A 21,490-nucleotide genomic window follows, 5' to 3' on the forward strand; every position below is an offset into this window, starting at 1 on the left:
TGAAAGCTGCTGGTCTGGATGTTTAAAAAGAAGTGGATTGTGAAGGGCAACTGGGGAAGAAAGGCAGGGAGATCTGTTGATACAAGGACAATGTGTCATTAATATTGCTTCACTACACGGGATAAATCTTGAAAATTTCGCCTTTAGCCACTAGCCACATTTATATTTGTGATGTGTTATTTAGAATGCACGTAATTCTTCTAGAGCTCAAGTTCAGGACATTGTTTCCATACTTCCCATTACATTTAGAACTCATTCCTTGAAGTAATCTATTGAAAGAAATAATTAAATATTTAATTACTGTAATTCTTTAAAATAGTTGCCTTAACTTTATCTGGCTTGTAGGAGTGTTAAGAATATCCATTGCCCTGAAATACACATCTGATAACTGTAAAGCCCATATCAGTAAAATCAAAACTTGTGTCTGCTGTCATCTCACACTGTGTCCTTTTTGTTGACTGTGGAATTATTCTTCTTAGATTCAGAGCGGTCTTTATCAAGAAACTTGTAACAGTAGAAGGACACTTCTCATTGCAGATATGGTACACAACACATCATGTTTTCCATGAGCATGTGACAGAAGGAGTTAGCCAGGAAAAAACATCAAAACTGTATCAATAATAGCTGACAGTGCGTGAGAGGAAAACACAAGAGTTCAAGTAACTCTTACCCACAACTGGATTGGAAGTGGGACCGTGCCTCTTGGGGGGGACCAAGGGGTGGGGGACCACACAGAAATAAACACATGTTCTCTCTTTCTCCATCTGTAAATAACATTTTCACTCACATAATGCTGAGAACCTCGGTAAGCCAACTGTTACAACTGGGATGCTGCTTTTAAGTATTACCATCAACATGTGTGTTAAAAATTAAAGGGTTTTCTCAGTGCTGATGTTTTGTTTAAATTATTATCCATTGTGTAAAAAGGAATCTCTAAGTTATTTACACCCTTATGCAAAAAATGCCTTTTCCTTCAATAGAATGCTTAATTAGCCCCCAAAAACCCCAACTTTGTTTACTCAGAGAGTAACTTTGCTCTAAAACTTATGACACTACTGCTTACTGCTTAGCCTACTTCCTGTCTTTCTTATTAAAATTTTTAGAACCAGTTAATTTGTGAATGTTTGGCAACCCTCTAATTCTCTTTCTGGTGATTGTACCTCATTTTTAAAAGACCACAAGCCCTCTGAAAGCATACATATTGTATCATCTTCAGCTTTGGATAGCCTATTTAGAACCCTCTTAAACTGCTTCTTCTAGTCTCCATTCTGTGTGAGATTAAAAAGTGTTCACAATAAACCAGATGCCCTGGGAGATCTCATAAATGTATATGGATCTGTGCTTAACAGACTAAGATTAAATGACTGAACTTACAGGACCCAGGCAAGCTTTCCTTCAAATTTGTAGTGCTTGTGGCACGTATATGGAAGTATTTTAATATTAATGAAGAGTATTAACAATTATTATTAATGAAGAATATTAACAACAGTCTTTATTTTTTATACATAAGCCGTAAGAGATATGTCTGATCCTTCTCTGGAATGATGGCTCTCAGGAGCTTTATGTTTCTCTTAATTGCAAATGTATGGCAGATTTCTAAAACATGCGGTGTTTTGGATTGTTGTTTTTTCTTTGATTCTTGCTGATGCAAGATCAGCGAGGTTAAGTGCACAACTCTTGCATTGTAGTATTTAATGAATTATCTTCCAGAGATGTGACATCACTTTGGATCTGCACTGTTTTATGAACTGCTTTTAACAGATGACATCACTACAAACATGTAACTGTTTTGTAGAAAACAACTACTAAAAACCTTAAATTCTTTTACCACAGGTATTTTGCATGGAGCTGGACTTTCTCAGCTTCCCAAGCAGCGCTCTCATCCAAATGATCAACAAGTTGAGCAGGCTCCAAACAGCCACGTCAAATATGTCTGGTAAAATTATTTAGACACTTGCTCATTTTTACATCCACGTTGTTTATTAATAGGCTCTGGCCTGTGGTCAAGTTAACAGGCTGCTTCCCTAGGAAAGGCTGAGTTATGGCAGTTAGTTTAGGAACATTAAACACAAAGGTAGTGCATAGAAACCCAATCTGCAAATGATGGGCTGCTGATGTGCTTCCAGCTTTGGAACTACAGAGCTGATCTTTATTTAATGGCATTCAGTGAGCTCTTATTTATCATTGCGCTGAGCCCAAGAAAAATACTGCACATCTCCAGAAACAGCTGTTAGTGAAGATAGCTTTATTTTCTATGCTGAATTTGTAAGCCGCTTCTCAGGGTAATTTTTCTATTAGGATGGGAAATAGGCTGACCTAGCATGGTTATTAGGCCAACTTTGCATTGAGTGATTAGGGAGTTTTGATAAATAACATTTTCACATTTATCCACTAAATCTTGAGTCTTACATTGTTCAGTAATGGAGATTTGGAATGTATTCCATGGCTTATTTTCTATTTGTAGATGATAGCTACAGGCTTAAGAGTATTAGTGATCAAAAGAAGTCCTTGAGGATCCAGTGCCTAACACTGACTACTTCTTTTTTTTTTTCTTTGATAACGCAGGAAAATGCTGCAATCTCTAGGGAAACCAGAGGTCCATATGGCCTTAGATGTTATGATTGTGAGTGGGTCAGGCCAGCAGCATGATGGCTGCTTGCTGCTCACCTCCGAGGTGCTCTTTGTGGTCAGTATCAGCGAAGACACGCAGCAGCAGGCCTTCCCTGTGACTGAAATCGATTGTCTGGAGGACGATCAGCAAAAAGACCTGCTGAAGGTGCAGCTGAAACAACAGAGAGTGCCGTGCGATTTGGAGGTAAAGGCTGAGTGATGTTTTCAGTCAAAGTCACAGTGGTGGTGATGATTTTAGCAGTGGGCACACTCAGCTTTGAGTTGAGAGACCGGAGGTTTAAGTGCCAAACCAGGGCACCCGTTGTTTTCACACACCTCATCATTGACTGTTGCCCTTTGGATAAAATGGACTTGGCTCTTCTCTTCTGTCCTCTTACTGATCGTGAGATTTAATATCTGTGAGCGATTTCCTGAGGGAAAAATAAGAGGAAGTGTAGGTTCTTGGCAAGCACCACCTTGTTTCTGAAGAAGTTCTCATGCCTAGCTGCAGCCATGTGAGGTGTTTGTTTGCCAGTTAGAGTTGTGCCTACAAAGTCGCAGTGAGAACAGCTCCTTTCGTCATTCTGTGAATTCTGTTTTAACAATTCAGTACTGCTTGATGCATCCTTTCAGTGTGCTTCATATCTCCCCACTTTCAGGAAAGTGATTTTTCTTGGCTGCTAGCTGTGTTTAGTTCTTTAGATATTCCTTCTTTTGCAAATGCTATCTTTAAAAAAGACCAGATCTCTTGCTGAGGTGGAGGCACCAAGTGTTTGCCAGGAAGAGCATAAATTCTTCATCTTCCAATTGAAAGATCTCTAGGCCATTTGAATACTGAGGTTTTGGATGAATTATCATATTTTAATGGTAGAAGAATGGTATATTTTTACACTTTTGGAAAACAATGTTTATTGTATTACATTCTCAAGTGGAATCACATGATTCTATGATTTCAAAAGCAAACATATATGTCCTAATTCCTGTTTTTTATAAAAGTATGTCAAGTAGTTAATACACTGCCATACCAGGAATTTCTGTTTCAAATATGCAAAAAGAACATATGTAAAATAACAGAAAGTATGAGGTGTGCCAAAAGTAAGAGAGGCTTCAGTGTGCTCAGTGAAATCCAAACTTTGCTGGTCACCAAAGAATTTTGCCATTGATTCCAGCAGAACAAGGACTTCATCTGTGTCATGACAATACTTGGAATTTTTATGAAAAGCTTTTGAAATGCTGAATTCTCTATTTATATGTATTGTCTTTCCAGTAATGTCAGTCTCACAGAGTGCTGTTGACTGAACTTGCCCTTTTGCATCGCAGTGTTCCATGAGGCATTACTTAAATTTGATGCAAGTGGCCAAAGCTCAGCTTTACTGTCCCTGAACACTGTGTGGTTGCTGGAGGCACCCATTCTACTGAATCCAGCCCATCCTGCTCAGTCCAGAACTACTGTCCTGGAGGGAAGTTGATTTGTTCTCCCTCAGATTATTGATGCACTCCATTAAACCTAACCCTGACTTTAGCAACAGGCCGTATTTTTTTTAATTGGGTTGTAGTAGCCGTGGTGGCTATTGTCCTTATATTTGGAAATTCATGGGGTGTGGAGTAGGCTGCTGCTCTGCTGGGGGGATTGCCCAAAGATTGCTACAAGATAGTGAGGAGGAGGGAAGGCAAAGAATGGGGAGTAATTCTAGTTCCCATAGCTGCTGCAGCTGGCACTATGTAGAACTGCTAGGCCAAGTGGCTCGTGTAAATGCTCCACTCTATGTGACGTGCACAGAATCCAACATTCCTATGTACACATGCTACTACACACCATTAAGTGACCTGCCTTGGAGAGGTACTGGACCAAATACATGTTTCTTTGTTTAGCTGTGGATAAAAATATGAGACCTCCTACTCCAGTGGCATAGCAATGCCAGGAGCTGTAAGCCTTGAGCCACCCAGCCTCTGGGTACACAGTACCTTCTGCTGACACAGACTGAGAGTGCAGTGAAATGCAGTGAAAATGTATGACATGATAAAAGCAGTGAAGAGTGCATGTGCCCCGGAGATGGAGCAGAGTCAATTCTGTAGAGCACTGGTGCTTATGGGAGCCAAGGCCTCCCCTTCAGCTGCTCAACAAGAGTGTGTAAAAAGGCTTTGTGAATATGATAAGGAAAAGCAAACTTAGGAGCCGCAAGCCACAGCTTGCAGGTAAGCAGTTTCAGAGCTGCAGAGCTACACCTGAATAGACATGACTCCCAACTATTAGTGGTAGGCTGTCTTGCTGCAGCTGAAATGCAGGCACTTCTGTACATGATGATAAACATTTTTTGCTGAAAAATGCCCAGTTAGGTCTTCCAAAATACTATGGTGTGTGTATGTATCTTATTGTCCACCCAAAATAATTGCCAAAAGTTTTGTTTCAGCTCTGCCCAAAACAGTTTCTCCCTGTGCCTCTCCTCAGCTTCTTGGAACTATTAGGAAACAAAACATGAGTTATTCTACAGCTGTAATCACCAGAGATGTTATAGAGCATATTTTGCCTCTTTCAGCAGTCGTTGTGCCTGATGGCTTGTTCGCCTCCATAGATATAACTTAATCCATCTGGCTAGGAATAACCTGGATGGAATCTTGAAAACTTTGGCACTGACAACACTGTTATTGAAAGGGAAGCATTAATTGTGCTTGCACTGTCTTCCAAAGTAATTGAGACACTGCGTGCTTCCAGACAGGCATCAAACTCTCTAAGAGCCTCCTATTCCAACTGCTCTTGATATAGTTCATTGCAGGCAGCAAAATTCAAAGGACGCTGGAATTTCAGATATTCCAGGATTTCTTTCTGATGTTCTGTAACAGGGTTTTCACACATGCTACCTGTATCATACTTGGAGCTGAAAAACACTCCATGGATTGTTAAAGAAGTTGTGAGAAGAAAAAAAAACCTAAAATAACAGATCTTTTTACTCACTCCGCATGCACAAAGCAGACCATAATTGCTACACACACATCTGGACCGCTACAACAAATATGCTGTAGCTACTGTAGATTTAGTTAGAACTGCTGAAGGATTATTCTTCATAAATCATAGTTGGAAGAATTTTAGGAAAAAAATTAAAGTTCTTAACTCAGAAAATGTGACCATCTAACCTTGAAGGTCGTGTGGTGTTTAAGATTCATCTAGCAAGTATACTAAGCAACCCGTGTTCAAGTTTTGATTGATGGAATGGTTTGACTATTAACATTACAGATTCTCAAAATAGTTGGTCAAGGAACCTAGTGACAGTGCTATGTCCCATTTAGGGGAGAAAAAAAAAGTTGAATAGCAGCGATTCCAAGTTTTTCTTGTTGTCTTGACAATATAAGCTAAATTGTAACTGGCTGGGGAAGCAGACAGTTACAGATGAGATCATCTGGAAGCAGGTAGGATCCCAGATACTTTGGAAGACTGTCCAAGTACAGTTAATATTTCCTCCTGAATAATTATGCTATATTTGTGGGATGTGGCCTAGGTCTGAATGAATCAAAGAACCACAGACCAGTTTGGGTTGGAAGGGAGCTAATTCCCACCCATGGGCACAGAAATACATCTCACCAGGCCAGGCTGCCCAGGACCCCATCCAACCCAGCCTAGAACACCTCCAGGGATGGGGCATCCACAGCTTCTCTGGGCAGCCTGTGCCAGCACCTCACCACCCTCATTGTGAAGAATTTCTTCCTTAGATCTCGTTTAAATCTACCCACTTTCGTGAGGTTTGCTCCAAAAGTAATGCCTCCTATTTTATTATATTCAGCCATGACATCAGAGGCAGATATTGGTGGTATGGCAGCAGAGGGGTGGTCTGACAAAATGGCGCCTGACATGAAAGTGCCTATGGAGCAAAGTGTAGAATTGAATTCCTTCATGCAGAAAAAATGGCACCCACTGACATTTATTGAGGGTCCTATGAATAATGGGTTCACCCAATTAGGTGACTTGAATGCCAACACTATTTCCACCTACTTTGATAACTTTTGTCTTTTGGTCAGTGTGGAGTCAGAACTATAGTCTAGTTTACATAGGTGCTACTTCAGCATATGTCTCTCCTTTCAACTGGTAGAACAGATGGACTGCTGAGGTGCTTTTTCCGTAACAGATTGATGCCATCATTCAGACATTCTCTGTTGTATCTATCTGCTGCAGCAGCAGTCTGCCTTATTTTTTTCCCCCTCCCTTTAAGGAAACCACACTTTTCTTTGCTCATTTCTTCATTTCCATTGTTTCTAAGCACAGGCTCCAACTCTGAGCTTCTGAGTTTGTTCAAGAGCCTGCTTCCTTTAGCATTTTTGTGGTGATGATTGAAAACAGGAGCGTTTCTGCTTGATGAGCAGTAAATTCTTCTCCAAAGGCACAGTTTTTGTTTTTTGTTTTGTTTTGTTTTTTAAAAAAGGCAAGGGACTGTTTTGATTTGAATGTGACAGCTGTCACTATCTATTAATCATATTAATTATTTCTTCAAATAAGCTATCGTTTGTTTTAAATGAGCCCTGCAGTTCAAAGATGTGACAAGATATTGATCCTGGCTGTTAAACAGAATCCAATGGCACTGCTTGAAAATACCACTGAGGCATGTGGAAAACTTCCTGAAAGACAGGCTGAAGGCAGTAGTCTTTGAATCCTCAGCGTGAAATCCAACAAAGAAGGACATTTTAAACCCTGCAGAAATGAAAATGGTCAGCAGTTCTCCAACTGTAATTAAGGAAGCATCAAAACCCATCCCTAGGATAGTGTCTGCCTTTCTGTTATTTTTACTTTTTGGAAATAAGTTCTATTCCAATTACTTTGATAATGACAACATTGTAGCATCTACGGTGATATTTCTGAAATACTTTTTTTTTCTTTTTCAACTAAGTCAGCTAGCTGATGCCTGCTTGCATGTTCTCCCTTCTCAGTCATCTTCAATTTCTTTCTCTTCAGAGAAAAAAAAAGGACACAGCAGATTCTTCCAGGGCCAGATTTGCCCATGGCTTTTCATCTAATACCTAATCTGACTGAAACCACATGGTAGAAGCCACCTTTCTCTTGGCAGCCTTGGCTTTTGCTAGAGGTGCATCACTGTGACCTTCTTATTAGGACCTTGAACCTCAACATATTTCAGCCTACAAAAAAGGATTTCTTCAGAGTAATCTATCCAGATCACCTCGAAGACACTTTGCATGAGTTCTTCTCCATAAATAACATGCCCAAACTATCTTTAGTGAAAATCTTTTTAAAAAAATTCTGTAATTCTGCGGATGCTTCCTTGGTTACCAGAAGCTGATGGATGTATCTGGTCATACCTGGGAGGCAGCTTCTAGTTCTTACTCTGAATCAAGTGAGTGAAAGACCTAAACTTACTCAGTTTCCCTGAAATAACTGTGGGTTGTCATACATTGTACTCTGTGAGAAAGTGTGAAAGTTTTGCTAATCAGGTGTTTTTTTCCTGTCTGCAAAGAGCTGATCTGTTGTAAAGATCTTCTCTTCAGCTGGGTGTGTTGGATCCATTCCTGAAAATCTCCAAAGATTCTGCTTAGATTTTGCTATGGTGGAGCTAGAGCATCTCAGGCAGAACTATTCAAAATAGCAAAGAGTAAGCCGCCAGTCATCCAGTGACAGGAGGAATCTGCTGATTAAGACATCCATGAAAGTGTAAGAGAGATCCTAGGGAAAAAGATTTGTAACTAGAGAAAATGAAGTGGAAGTTAGTCTTCAGTACTACGTTCAGTTACTGTCAATTACTCAGCAATCCTTTTATGTTATTTCAGGCAGACGGAGTGAGAGAGAGACTATCAGAACAGCAGTACAACCGCCTCGTGGAGTACGTCACAAAGACATCTTACCACCTCCCCCCCAGCAGCGCCGCAGTGCCAGCACCGCAAGCTGTGGCTGCCGAACACCTTCCAGCTGTAACGAAAACATATAACTATGTGGTTGATCCCAATTTTGCCCAAGTATTCATTAGCAAATTCATAATGGTAAAAAATAAAGCCTTGAGGAAAGGATTTTATTAATAAACGCTAGTAATATCTTACCATTTTGACATAACACTTCCTATGCAGTAATGTATCAAGGAGAGATGCATATAATTTTTGAGGAAGTAGGAGATAATAACCAAGTTAAGCTTTTCTAATCGTGACAGCATACCTGCTCTGTAGCCAAGATGCTGGTGCTGGAAGGAAAGTGTTCTAGCAAATGAATAATGTGAAAGAGAAAAGCCCTAGGCTATGTAGTTCGATCAAAATCCTTTTTCTTTCAATAACTAAAAATCAGGGACTAAGGAAAAATTGCATGCATAGAGACATTTTTGCCACACAAAACATATGTATCAATACATACTATATCATATTTTAGGGTCTGCCAGTTTCTGTTGTAAACCAGGTTTATAACTCAGCTGTAAAAACTTGCTCAAGGCTGAGCCTTTCCCCCCACACATGCACTGCCCCCAGCACGCACATCCTGAGGCAAAACATTTTCCCCCACTAAATCTGAAAAACCCAGCGTGGCTGTTTTAAGTTACTTAGTGACAGCTGGGTTTTAGCACCACTTTAACCTTAGAATAGCTTCCTTTATTTGACTGAAGTTTTGCAGGACATTAGTCCTTAATGTAAACTAGTGCCTTTGTGTGGTTTGGAGAACAAAACATGAACTACAGCATGAATTTATTTTTAAAACCGTCTGTATACAGAAACTTTATTTCATCCACCATCAGATTTTCAGAACTTTCAATGTATATATGACACTGTGCGTTGTCTGGTCATTAGCTGGAAGCCAGTAACATGCAGTTCAAAAATTTATGAACCAGAGCTTAGCCTCCTTAAAATCAGCTAGGAATCTATGAGCTCATAACATAGATGTGCAGGTGCTAAATACAGCCATGGTGGGTCTTCCTTACTGCTGATCTGCCACCACTACACGTAGTACCAGTTTACTTAAGCCCTATTTTATGCTTATCACCTAAAAATAGGGATGCTTAAAAGTATCAACCTTTCAGATATTATCTGTGCTAAGGAAAATGAGATTTTTTTTTTCATTTTGGTCCAAAAGTAAGGACCCACAGGTTCCAATTACAGTAATTAATAGTTAACGATGCCATTGCAGTACACTTTTAAACACATCAAGACAAATGAGCTTTCTAAGTAACTGTTGAAGTTTTACAGTTTGTAGTAGAGAAGGAATCATTCTGGGCACCGTTAATTACTTGATGAACCAAATCTGTCTAGAGCAGCTTTGTTTTTTTTTAAAAAAAGAGCTTACTTGGCTTTCAAGTGTGCTTGTAACCTCTCTATATACTCACAGACATTCATTTTGTCTCGGGATTCCTGAATGTGGCCAGAATTAAAGGCAGGAACTGGAATAAAATCTGATCAACAGTTAGAGCAAATAGATACGTTTGTTATTTAATACTTTCTATGCATACCGGATATGACCAAATGCACAGTACCTACGAATGGAGTATTGGCAGTGTTTTTCTCATGAGGTCTTGTTAAATGTGATTTCTAAAAGCCGTGTCTCTCGTATACTGAAAGACAGAAGCCTGATTGTCCTTTCTGAATGTGAAATGAGCCCGTTCCTTGTCAACATTTCATACAGTGCTTTAATAATTTCATCTTTGTTTTAATATCATTATTTAAAAAATAAATGTATATACACACACTTCATTCCTGAATATTTTATGGAGATAGTTTAATACTTCTAATTTTGCATATTGATGCAGAAATTGTAATATAGAGATTGTTTAAAGATAAATAAAGCTATTCCTATAATAGTTGTTTCTGTGAGTTACTTGGCCATTCCATTACAGTGAAGGAATAGTCACTGTGTAGAACAATACTGATAAAGATACGTAAGCTTCACGTAGACCCCATTAGATTCCTGTTGGTCACTGGCCTTTGTCATATACCAAAAAACAAAATAGATCCTGACAATGCTTTGGAAGTAAAGAGCTGCTCGTTACCTTGCCAAAACATGTGCTGAAATGTTTTACAGTTTTGTGACTAGCTGAATCAAAACAGCATTGCAGTCACCATTTGAATTAGAGCAATCTGTTCATCTTACATGTGGCACAGAACCCAGCCGAGAGGACACAACCACACCTGTGAAGGATGAGGGATGGCAGCAGCTCAATTCCTAAAACTTTGTAGATTACTGCCATTGTTTACCCTCTATTTGTGTTTTTCCAGAATGATATTGTCTTGGAATAAACACTTGCTTAAATTACGCTCTTCTTCAGTGAAGTAAGCGAGCATCTTTACTGCATTAGGCAGGTTCCTTCTCCCCCTTCTGACCACATGTATGGAAACATGTGCAGAGATGGCATATAAATCAGCCTCTCCTACATATGAGCTGTGTGAACTATGAAAACAAAGTTGTCCAACGAGCAGCTGCCTGTACTTAGCTGCTAAAGCACTCCAATGTGTACCCTTAAAGCATACCTACTTTCATAACGCTCTTTAGACCTGGAGAGCTCACAACTTCAAATCTATCTTTTTTAGTTTGCTTCCAAAACAATCAATCATTCCTCAAACACTCAAGAAAAAAGCAAGCCAGCCAAAAACTCGGAGGTATAGTCACTTATAGATGGTAAGACTCTTCCCAAAGTAGTTTAGATCAAACAATCCCTTTTTATATATTGTTTCACATAAAAATATAGCAAAAAAATAAAATAAAATAAAATAAAGTAAAAAAACAACCACCCTTTACAGACAGTTGGAAGTGGAGGTGGCCTTAGGGCAGACAAGCTGTGCGTCTCCTGTGAACAGTGTGCCAGACCATCACAGGCAGCTGAGTAGGGTCTTGCTCACACAGGCCTTCGTTGTACCATACTAGGTCCCAACTGTTTGTTAAGAAAGACTTAACTTTAAAGAACCACAAGAGAAACTGATAGCTTGGTGCTGATAGCAGAGCAGGTTAGCCCTTCTGCCTACCTCATAATAGCAGGCCCCAGCTTTGCCCTCCAGTCCCAATCAAGAGGAAAGGAATAGCTTGGCTGGCATTGCAGGCTGAAAGGAAGTACTCATTTTGCATTGTTTTGTGAAAACATAACAATAGCATTATAAAGAAAGCAACACACTTAACTTACGCACTGATGACTCCTGCAAACAGAGCAGAGCACACCTTTCCTTCTTGGTGAACACATTTAGACAGGAACAGCTTTGAGGAGTTCTGCTGCACAGACTAAAAGCTCTTCTGTCACAGAATTCTCCTTGGAATCAACCAATGCCAGTAGCAGAATGAACACACAACTCTAGTTGGCAGTTAAAAGTTTAGAATAAACAACTTAGAATTTCAAAGTAAATTCATTCCTAACAACTGGGAAGACTGCATGGGCTAGAGCTGGGAGGGAAGTTGGGTTCTTTCCACTCACACACCTGGCAGTAGCAAGTAGCCTTGCCTCTGGAGCTGTCATTATGACTGAAGACCCCTGGCTATTTAAACCTGCAGACTACGGCTGAGAAAATGTTAGTCAGTATATAATGACATACCATGTTTATACTGTACATTTGGAAGATAAATTGGTATCATTTGCAATTGTTAAACTTCGGTTTACATTTATAGGAGCGGGGGTATTTTGATTACTAGATGGTTTCCCCTTCCACCACTAATGTCAAATTCTTTCTTTGGTCAAAGGAAACACTGCACGTACTGAAAGTTTAAAGAAAATCCCATGTTGCTCCATATTAGTGTTCTGGATCAAATACATTATTTACATGCTTTCATTAGTCCAAATGCTGCTCACAGTTACCTATTAAGTTAAGTAGTTAATGATCCATTTAGAATAAGAGTTACTCCAAACAGGATTTGAACTGAAGACCTTCAAATACAACACAGATGGCTTAATTTGTCATGCTTCTTCATACAAAGCCTTCCCTTCTTTCACGTGATCAGCTTTGACTCCTCTGATAGTACCCACATTCAGCAATCAAGAGCTTCAGCCACACAAATATATATATACTTTCAACCTCAGCTAAAGGCAATGCACACAGCATGTGCCCCGTGACCAATAACAAAGCAGAAGATAGTGCATCAGGTCTTGGACTGTAGCCCTTTGAACATCAAATACATGTGAATACACTTGCAGTTTAATTTCCCAATTGCAGTTACACACCATGTACGAGAGTGGTCATTTGCATACTTTCTAAGTCTTGATGTAACACTTTGCTGCTGTAAGGAAGACAAAGCAATGGCAGCAAAGCTATGAAAGTTGGCTGATGCATTTCCAGAATTCCCAACAATTTTTCTCATCTCAATGTTAATTCACTTCTGAAGGCAGAGACCCTTCCAGAAATCCAGCCTCTCCCTTCCCGTAACAACAATCACCTTGCATATTCCCATCAGCAGCAGAGACAACCTAGCCACTATTGTTTAAGAACGTACTTGATCAAATTTGGCCAAAGTAAAGATGCAAATAACTCTAAGCAGACAGAAAATTAGCCTTAGGTCTCTAGTACAATTTATGAAGACTTTTCACCACTCTTTCTGGTATGTAAGCATTCTGACCATTAATGAATGATAATTAAGCTTCGCTGATGTATGTATTTTATTTATTGAGATACATTAGAGCACATCATATGCTGAAGTACATTACACTTTATAATTCAGAGAACACGTAAGGTTCAGTCATTAAGTCTCCTTAGGCTGAAGGGGATCTGTTGATCTGCAAGATAAAAAGAAATTAAGTTATGCTGGACAAACCTCATACTCCCAGTAAAGACATTAGTAGGTAGGAAAGCAAAGCAATAGAGAGAAATGTTTATGTGGTAGTTTAGTCTAGAGGAATTCCCTCTGTTATTTCCTGACAGTTTAAGATTCACACACCCTTCATGTGGCAAACAGAAGTGAAACATGGAACAAATCAAGAGCTGGAACAATCCTGCACAGCACGTCAGATTCACTATACATGCAGCACTGATAACTGAATCAATCTTGCTAAGGGCCTAAAAGAGAAAGGAATGCAACTTTCAGAGAGAAGCCAGAGAGGAAACAAGTGGTGTAGGCAACCTACCAAGGAAGGAAGAAAACCAAATTCAAATTGCTTCTCCACATTATATTGAACACAATCCAACACCAGCTGTGTTCCAGGACAAGAGTCATGCAAGTGGTTAGCACCAAATTCTTAGCTTGCCCCTTTATTATATTGCGGAGCACACTCTAGAGGTAGGACACTCCCCAGACCCATACTTAGTTTCCTTTATCAGTACCTTCACACAGTCTGTGCCAGTAGCTGAAACTGTAAATCCATGCACAAACACTAAGTCCTTCAGATCCCAGGAGGAACAAACTCTGTGCAGCATTCCAAACAAGCACCTTTACTAACAAATTCCTCTCCCCACGTACCACCTCCTCAGTTTCAGGGGTAAGCACTGATTCCAGAGTGAGTACTAAATGAAGTTAAAGCATTGTATTTACTGCCCCATACAGAATATATTCCAATAAAATGAGAGCAGCTGCAGAATATGCATGACCACTGTACCCTTTAGGTAACTGTACAAAAAAACCCATCAAATTCAACCTCCAACTTCCATAAATAACATTTAAATTTCTGAGGGAAATGAAAATGTCTTCCATCTGTTTTGTGTACTTGTCCTTCTTACAGACTTTTCAGACTATTTGAAACAGTGGCTTTGTTTGCTCCCTTCTCCTACTATACTGTAGAAAAATACGAGTTCTTACGTAAGCAGGAGAAGGAATAAAAAGCACCAGCAATTAAAACAAACAAAATGACATATAAAGATTTATCCTTCACATTTTCTTTTGAGACGATGCAATTAAGGAATGGAAGAAATGTTTAGGAAACATTTAATTTTAACAGGTGCATACAATGTGTAACTTGATTTTTTTTAAGCCCCAAATGGGAACATAAGTAGAGGGGAGCTCTGCTCACACAGAAAAATCCTGTTCATGATTCCAATTAAATATTTAACATGGATCACTGTTGACAGTGTTTGTTTCAAATGGTTTTACCACCAGATGGCCTTTCCGAACACTCTGATGAAGGCCACCTGACTAAAGAATGCAATCCAGTGTCTAGGAAAGTTAGAAAGTCCTTATTTGTTAGCAAGGACCAAATGAGAGGGAGAATTACCGAGATAAAAACCAAGTAAATTTGTCATTTTGTTATTTACCTTTTCTGGAGTCATTATCACTAGAGCACAGGCACTCTTTCCTCAAGGGGAAAGGAAGAAAAAAAGATCTGTAGAATGACTTAGATAGCTGGAGCTCTGCTTCTGTTACACAGATAGGTCTAGATTGTCCCACGACAAAATTTCTTGCTAACAGTGTTAAGTACAAATGTTTTATTCAATCTTGCTGCTTCAAGCAAACAGGCTGAGAAAATCCAGCTGGACAGGATAATTAGAGCCACAGATTATCACGTAATGATCACAATACGAAAACATTCCAAAAGAATGAAAAAGCTATCATCTCAGATTAGTCTGGAGTCATTTTAAGAGAAGCAGAGAACTCAGTGTCAGAAATCCCAATGAAAAAGGGGGGAGGAATTCTTCGTTGTCACATCACGAGCCTGCGCAGTTGGCTGCGTGCTTATTAATAACTGTAACGAGGTTGAAATCAAGACTTTTTCCCAGTGTTACAATAAGAAGGAAGGAGAACAGAGTTTGGCAATGCTCATACAAAAGGCAGCGCAGTAAGCACTGTGAGAAAAGAACCCTGAACAAAGTTCTATTGCTGAATGCAGCAAGGCAAAAATCTGAATCTCAGTACACAGGACACTTAAATATATGTATTTAATACATGCATGTATGCATGCTTCCCCTCAGGAGTAGTTATCTTTCCCCTCTAACCAGCCCCAAAAGACAAAAGGATGTGTGGAAACTGTCTCTACTTCTCACATAGAGATCCATGCAGTGAAACAGCCTTACCATTTTCTCCTTCACCGTACCACAAGCACCACAAGCAGCGTGTTTTGATAGCCCAGAGTTAAGCAATTCAAGATGTGACCACATCAATATAAGAGTGCTATCAGGAAAGTCTTACATGAAAGCTTTGCTTCCTCTCCATGCAAGGACAGAACTGTTTGGAACACTGCTGCATGAGAAGGGAAAGGCCTGGCACCACTCTGCAGGTCTGCTGTAGCTCACACATTTTATCACCCAAAAGATATTCAGGAGATTTCCATTCTGCTCTTACTCCCTCTTCTCAGTTCCTATGCTTCTTTATGATTTTATTACCCACAGCTCTCGTGAGGAGCACAACTGTACCTTGTTTTCTTTGTGAGCACTTTTTTTGTCCAACAGAAAAGGAAGAAGTGCAAATGGAAGCACAATGTTTCACTAAACCAATCCAAACTTCCCTTCTGATACAGTGTAGCTTATTACCTGGAAATGCAGATTATGGTCATTTGGGCGGTGCAGACTCAAACACACCAGCTGCTCTCATGGCTTCAAAGTCCTTCATGGGATCATAGTTTTTATAGAACTCTGCATAAGCTCTTTTTCTGGGATCAGCAACTCCAAACTGGAAAGTAACACACAGAAAATTAAAGCTTGCAAAGCTTTACAGGTGGCAGCGGGTTTGCTTGGTTGGCTTTGCTTTCTTGCTACTACTGCCATGATTTTAGCAGTGGATATCAGTCTAAACAGCCTCAAGTTCAATGACAGAAGCGAGTAAAAGATTGCTATGTTCCTGTTCAAATCCACATTTCAGGCTTCCTAACTGTTGGTCTGGAAAATAATGTCTACAGTGAAACCTTAAAGAGATTACACATGACATTTTTAAGATCCAGAAACACTGTCTATACTGATACTGATAGCCAGCCTCTGATAGCTGTACACATAACACAAACTGTTATGGCAAGTTCTGAGTATGCCTGTGGACAGCTGCACAACTGTAACTTGAGGTCAAATGGCATCTCAAAATAATTGAATACAGTTCAGCTACACTGCAGGATAAACTATGGAAGTCTAGTAAAATGCTCCTTGGAGTAAATGCTCACTCAATTGAGGCACAAGGATATGCTCAAAAAGCCAAAAAAAAGCATGAAGGAAAGGTCAAAGTGGGTTTGTCCAACAGCAGTGAACAAGTAACAATGCGGCCAAGATTCCAGTACTTCTCACGTCCCTGAGCCCTGCATCCCTACACGTCTGTGTGGGGACCAGGGTGGTAAATCCCCCCCTGCTGTGAGGACAGAGCAGGTCCGAGACCGCCTCATGAGACTGAGGGTGTTCAAATCTATGGGGCCGGATGGCGTGCATCCCAGGGTTCTGAAGGAGCTGGCTGAGGTGGCTGCCGAGCCACTCTCCATCATATTTGAAAAGTCATGGCTGTCAGGTGAGGTCCTGGATGACTGGAGGAAGGGTCACGTCACTCCCGTTTACAAGAAAGGGAGCAAGGAAGACGCCGGGAACTACAGGCTGGTGAGTCTCACCTCTGTGCCTGGGAAAATCATGGAACAGATCATCCTGGATGACATGCTTCATCACATGAGGAATGGGCGTGTGATCTGAGACAGCCAGCACGGCTTCACCAGGGGAAGGTCATGCTTGACCAAACTGGTGGCCTTCTATGATGGAGTGACAGCATCGGTGGACAAGGGAAAGGCAACCGATGTCATTTACCTGGACTTGAGCAAGGCCTTTGACATGGTCCTCCACCACATCCTTATCTCCAAACTGGAGGGATGTGGATTTGATGGGTGGACCACTCGATGGATAAGAAACTGGTTGAAAGGCCGCAGACAGAGGGTGGTCATCAATGGCTCCATGTCCACGTGAAGGCTGGTAACGAGCGGCGTCCCCCAGGGGTCTGTCTTGGGACCGGTGCTCTTTAACATCTTTATCAATGACATCGATGACAGAATCGAGTGCACCCTCAGCAAGTTTGCTGACCACACCAAGCTGAGTGGTGCGGTCGACACGGTTGAAGGAAGGGATGCCATTCAGAGGGACCTCGAGAGGCTAGAAAGGTGGGCCTGGGTGAACCTGATGAGGTTCAACACGGCAAAGTGCAGAGTTTTGCACTTGGGCCGGAGGAATCCCAGGCATCCCTACAGACTGGAAGGAGCGGTCCTTGAGAGCAGCCCTGTGGAGAAGGACCTGGGGGTCTTGATAGATGAAAAACTTAATATGAGCCAGCAGTGTGCCCTTGTGGCTCGGAAGGCAAATGGGATCCTGGGCTCCATCAGAAGAGGGGTGGCCAGCAGGGACAGGGATGCGATTGTTCCCCTCTACTCTGCTCTTGTGAGGCCCCATCTGGAGTACTGTGTCCAGGTCTGGAGCCCCCAGTACAAGAAAGACAGAGAGCTGTTGGAGAGGGTCCAGAGGAGGGCCACGAAGATGATCAGGGGACTGGAGCACCTCCCCTACAAAGACAGGCTGAGGGAGCTGGGCTTGTTCAGCCTAGAGAGGAGACAACTGTGGAGTGACCTCATTGCAGCCTTTCAATACCTAAAGGGAGCCTACAAACAGGAGGGGAATCAACTCTGAAAGGGTTGATAACTGCAGGACAAGGGGAAATGGTTTTAAGTTGAGGGAGGGGAGAATTAGGTTGGACGTCAGGAGGAAGTTCTTTACAGAGAGAGTGGTGAGGTGCTGGAACAGGCTGCCCAGAGAGGTTGTGGATGCCCCGTCCCTGGAAGTGTTCAAGGTCAGGTTGGATGGGGCCCTGGGCAGCCTGGTCTAGTATTAAATGGGGAGGTTGGTGGCCCTGCATGTGGCAGGGGAGTTGGAGATTCATGATCCCTAAGCTCCCTTCCAACCCTGGCCATTCTGTGATTCTGTGAACAGTAAATTACTACTGACACCAGTCACTTGTTCTAAACACGGTCCACTGCCTTCCTAAAGTGTTAATGTAAGGCTGCTACATGAGTATAAAACTATATGACTGTTGAAGGACACTGCAAATTTCATCACAAACAAGCCTGCCTACCTCTCATTAGATGTGTTAAGTGGATGCTGAGCACTAACTCTGCAAACTTATTGTTTCTAACATGCATTTGTTGGTCTCCACAGAGTCTGACAGTGCTGATTTTGTGATAACCTGACGTTAACTTAATTTTGGATCACAGACCAGTAGAATGGCCTGGGTTGAAAAGGACGACAATGATCATCTAGTTTCAACCCCCCTGCTATGTGCAGGGCCACCAACCACCAGACCAGGCTGCCCAGAGCCACATCCAGCCTGGCCTTGAATGCCTCCAGGGATGGGGCATCCACAACCTCCTTGGGCAGCCTGTTCCAGTGTGTCACCACCCTCTGTGTGAAAAACTTCCTCTTAATATCCAACGTAAACCTCCCCTGTCTCTGTCTCAGTTTAAAACCATTCCCCCTTGTTCTATCACTATCCACTCTCGTAACAATCATACCCCGTCCTGTTTATATGCTCCCCTCAAGTACTGGAAGGCCACAGTGAGGTCTACCCAGAGCCTTCTCTGAAGTATATAAATGCTGCTAATAGTGCATGCATTCGTTCAGCAAGTGAAGCACGATCCAGTTCTTCCATGACATTCATGGAATTTATGTTTCCTAATTCCCTATGATTCAAATGTAACATGCAAGATCCCACAAGTACTTTTTATCTTTGTCAGAAAGCAAAGTACCAAGCAGGATTATTCTGGAAACACAAAGTTCTATTCCTAGATGCTGCTTCAAAAGAAAAAAGGGCCACAGTAGTCCTCCCACACCTCAGCATAATGGGCAGCCTTTGTGGTTTGCTCATGAGTATGGTTTCCAAAATCAGTCTAAAGATAAAGTAAGAACTCTCAAATGTCTCTGATACCGTGACAAAGTCACAAGCTCTCTAAAGTTAACGTGAGGAACATTGCTTCTATGAAATCATCACAAGCAGCCTAGGACAAGGAGACTTCAGGTTAAACTGTCACTAACTACATGATTTCAACCACAGCATAAGGCATCAGGTTATTCAGATCACTTATTACAAAGACTTATTTGTGTTCTGGGAGCACGCTTACAGAAATACATTACTAAAGCTTTCTGGTGAAAAAGCTCAATGAAGCAGCATCATAAATTTTACGCTCCAGTGAGGCCAGTTTATAACTGAATGAATCGTGATCATGGAATCACAGAGCCACCAAGGTTGGAAAAGACCCACAGGATCACTCAGTCCAACCATACACCCAACACCAATAGTTCTCACTAAACCATGTCCCTCAATACAACATCCAAATATTCCTTGAACATCTCCAGGGTCCTCCACCACCTCCCTGGGCAGCCCATTCCAGTGCCCAACTTGTGATCTCACCTTGCACAAACTGATCTCACCTTGTACAATGCCGCACATCCGAGAGACACAAAAAATGCCCCAAAGAGGTGAAACTTCATCCGCCTCGCCAAAAGGCGGCGCATCTGCGGCTTAGGCAACAGCGCGGAGGACATGCTGACCGTATTTCCTAAAAGCGCAAAGAAAAACAAAAACAAACAAACAAACAAACAAAATAAAAATAAAAGGAAGAGAACGGTGAGACAAGAAGTTCTATTTCAATAACCTTCTGGCACTTTGCTTGAGAAAGGTCACAGCCTTCTGTGCCGTGTAACAATCATCGGCACAACATAAACACAGATTCCCTATTCGACACTTAAGGGGCAGCATTCAAGGACAACGTGACGGTGACGAAGCCGGACATGCCCTTATACTCTTTCCAGCCGGCGCTCACGGCAGCACGGCTGGCCCGGCCCGCTCCCTTCCCTGCCGGACCGACCGCTCCACGCCCTGCTAAATACGTGGGGATAGGGAGGAAAGCATCCGCAAACCGCATCGTAAGGACAACCACGGCGACCCGGCCCCGCCCCGCGACCCCTCGAGGCTCAGACGCGCCGCTGTGACGGGACGGACAGCCCGCAGCGCCGGGCCCGGGCTCAGACGAGCCTCGCCGCGCCGCCTCTCTCACAGAAGGCGCCCGCCGGCGCAGGGCCCGTCCCCGCCAGCCCGAGGGACGCGCAGAGGTCACGGGCTGCGGCGGCGGAGGGGCGGCTGGCGGCTCTCGGAGAAAGAGCGGGAGGAGCTCCGGCCGGGAGGGAGCCCCGGCGGCGCGAGGAGCGAGGGGCGCGAACGAGGCCTCACCTCAGCGCGAGCCCACCAACGTCCTTCCGCCCCCCGGCCGCGCACCCTCTGCGGCTCCGCCGCTGCGCATGCGCGGGCAAGGCCGTCTCGCTACGGCGAGCGCTTCGGTTCAAAGCCCGCCGTGCGCGCGCGCGCTGCCTGAGGCGGGGCGGGGGGAGGATTGGGCGGTGTGCGGGAGGAATCTGCGTGCGTCTGTGGGGCGGTTCCGAAGGACGCTTGCAGTGATGCTGCTGTGCTGAAAGGGCCCTTCCCTCACCTCTTTCCCTCGGACAAATGGCCGTACTACCGGAATACATGAAATGACATTTACAGGGTGTGCTAAGAACAAACAGCACGCCTAGAAACCAATTGAGCTATTTGTAATCGCAGAATTGTATGAGTTGGAAGGGACCTCTGAAGATCATCTCGTCCAACCTGCTGCTACTGCAGGTTCCCAGGAACAGATTACACGGGAAAGTGTCCAGGCGTGTTTTGAGTATCCCCAGAGAAGGAGACGCACAACGTCTATGTGCAGCCCGTTCCAGGGCTCTGTCACCTCACAGCAAGGAAAATTTTTCTCATGTTCAATTGAAACTTCCTGTGTTCCGCTTTGTGCCCACTGCCCCTTGTCCTGTCACTGGGCACTGCTGGAAAGAGCCTGGCCCCATCCACTTGACTCCCACCCTTTAGATATCTGTAAGCATTGATAATCCTTTCCGTACATCCTTTCTTTGTACCTTCTCAATTTCCACATCACCACCCGTGTGTGGTGGTGTCACTGCTTTTATTCCTGGTAGCCTCCATGGGATTTACACCAAGTGCAGTAGATGCCATGAAAGCCCAAAGGCCCCCTGTGCAGTGAGGCAT

At 42.6% G+C, this 21,490-nt stretch overlaps 2 protein-coding genes across 10 annotated transcripts in view; one reads left to right on the forward strand and one right to left on the reverse strand.

Annotated features, from left to right (window-relative positions):
• The window catches only part of VPS13B (vacuolar protein sorting 13 homolog B), a 410,907-nt gene extending 400,819 nt beyond the window's left edge, over positions 1 to 10,088 (forward strand). For all 8 annotated transcript variants that reach the window (XM_090137834.1, XM_031591056.2, XM_090137833.1 and 5 more), the window contains 3 exons: positions 1,834 to 1,936; positions 2,566 to 2,815; positions 8,377 to 10,088. In XM_090137834.1, the coding sequence (XP_089993960.1) occupies positions 1,834 to 1,936; positions 2,566 to 2,815; positions 8,377 to 8,622 (599 nt within the window). In that variant the 3' untranslated portion in view covers positions 8,623 to 10,088. The remainder of the gene's footprint in view (positions 1 to 1,833; positions 1,937 to 2,565; positions 2,816 to 8,376) is intronic.
• Positions 10,089 to 13,130: 3,042 nt separating this feature from the next.
• On the reverse strand, positions 13,131 to 20,796 carry COX6C (cytochrome c oxidase subunit 6C). 2 transcript variants are annotated; one of them, XM_031591060.2, is made up of 4 exons: positions 20,645 to 20,796; positions 19,846 to 19,973; positions 15,946 to 16,084; positions 13,131 to 13,265 (listed from the first exon to the last, which is right to left on the reverse strand). In XM_031591060.2, the coding sequence occupies exons 2-3, from the start codon at positions 19,957 to 19,959 to the stop codon at positions 15,965 to 15,967; spliced, it is 234 nt and encodes a 77-aa protein (XP_031446920.1). In that variant the 5' UTR covers positions 19,960 to 19,973; positions 20,645 to 20,796; the 3' UTR covers positions 13,131 to 13,265; positions 15,946 to 15,964. The 2 variants fall into 2 exon arrangements, with proteins under 2 accessions (XP_031446920.1, XP_089993963.1); XM_090137837.1 differs by lacking the exon at positions 20,645 to 20,796 and adding an exon at positions 20,279 to 20,354.
• Positions 20,797 to 21,490: the final 694 nt, after the last annotated feature.

The sequence above is a fragment of the Phasianus colchicus genome, chromosome 3 (assembly GCF_987193195.1).
Source record: "Phasianus colchicus chromosome 3, bPhaCol1.hap1.1, whole genome shotgun sequence".
Taxonomy (NCBI): domain Eukaryota; kingdom Metazoa; phylum Chordata; class Aves; order Galliformes; family Phasianidae; genus Phasianus; species Phasianus colchicus.

Excerpts from the sequence above, each read along its gene's own strand:
- COX6C (XM_090137837.1), bottom strand. The coding sequence starts at position 20,339 with ATGCGGTTTGCGGATGCTTTCCTCCCTATCCCCACGTATTTAGCAGGG. Across the intron at positions 19,974-20,278 it reads AGCAGGGCGTGGAGCGGTCG|GAAATACGGTCAGCATGTCC; the intron begins GTCCGGCAGGGA and ends TTGCGCTTTTAG. Across the intron at positions 16,085-19,845 it reads GATGTGCGGCATTGTACAAG|TTTGGAGTTGCTGATCCCAG; the intron begins GTGAGATCAGTT and ends GTTACTTTCCAG.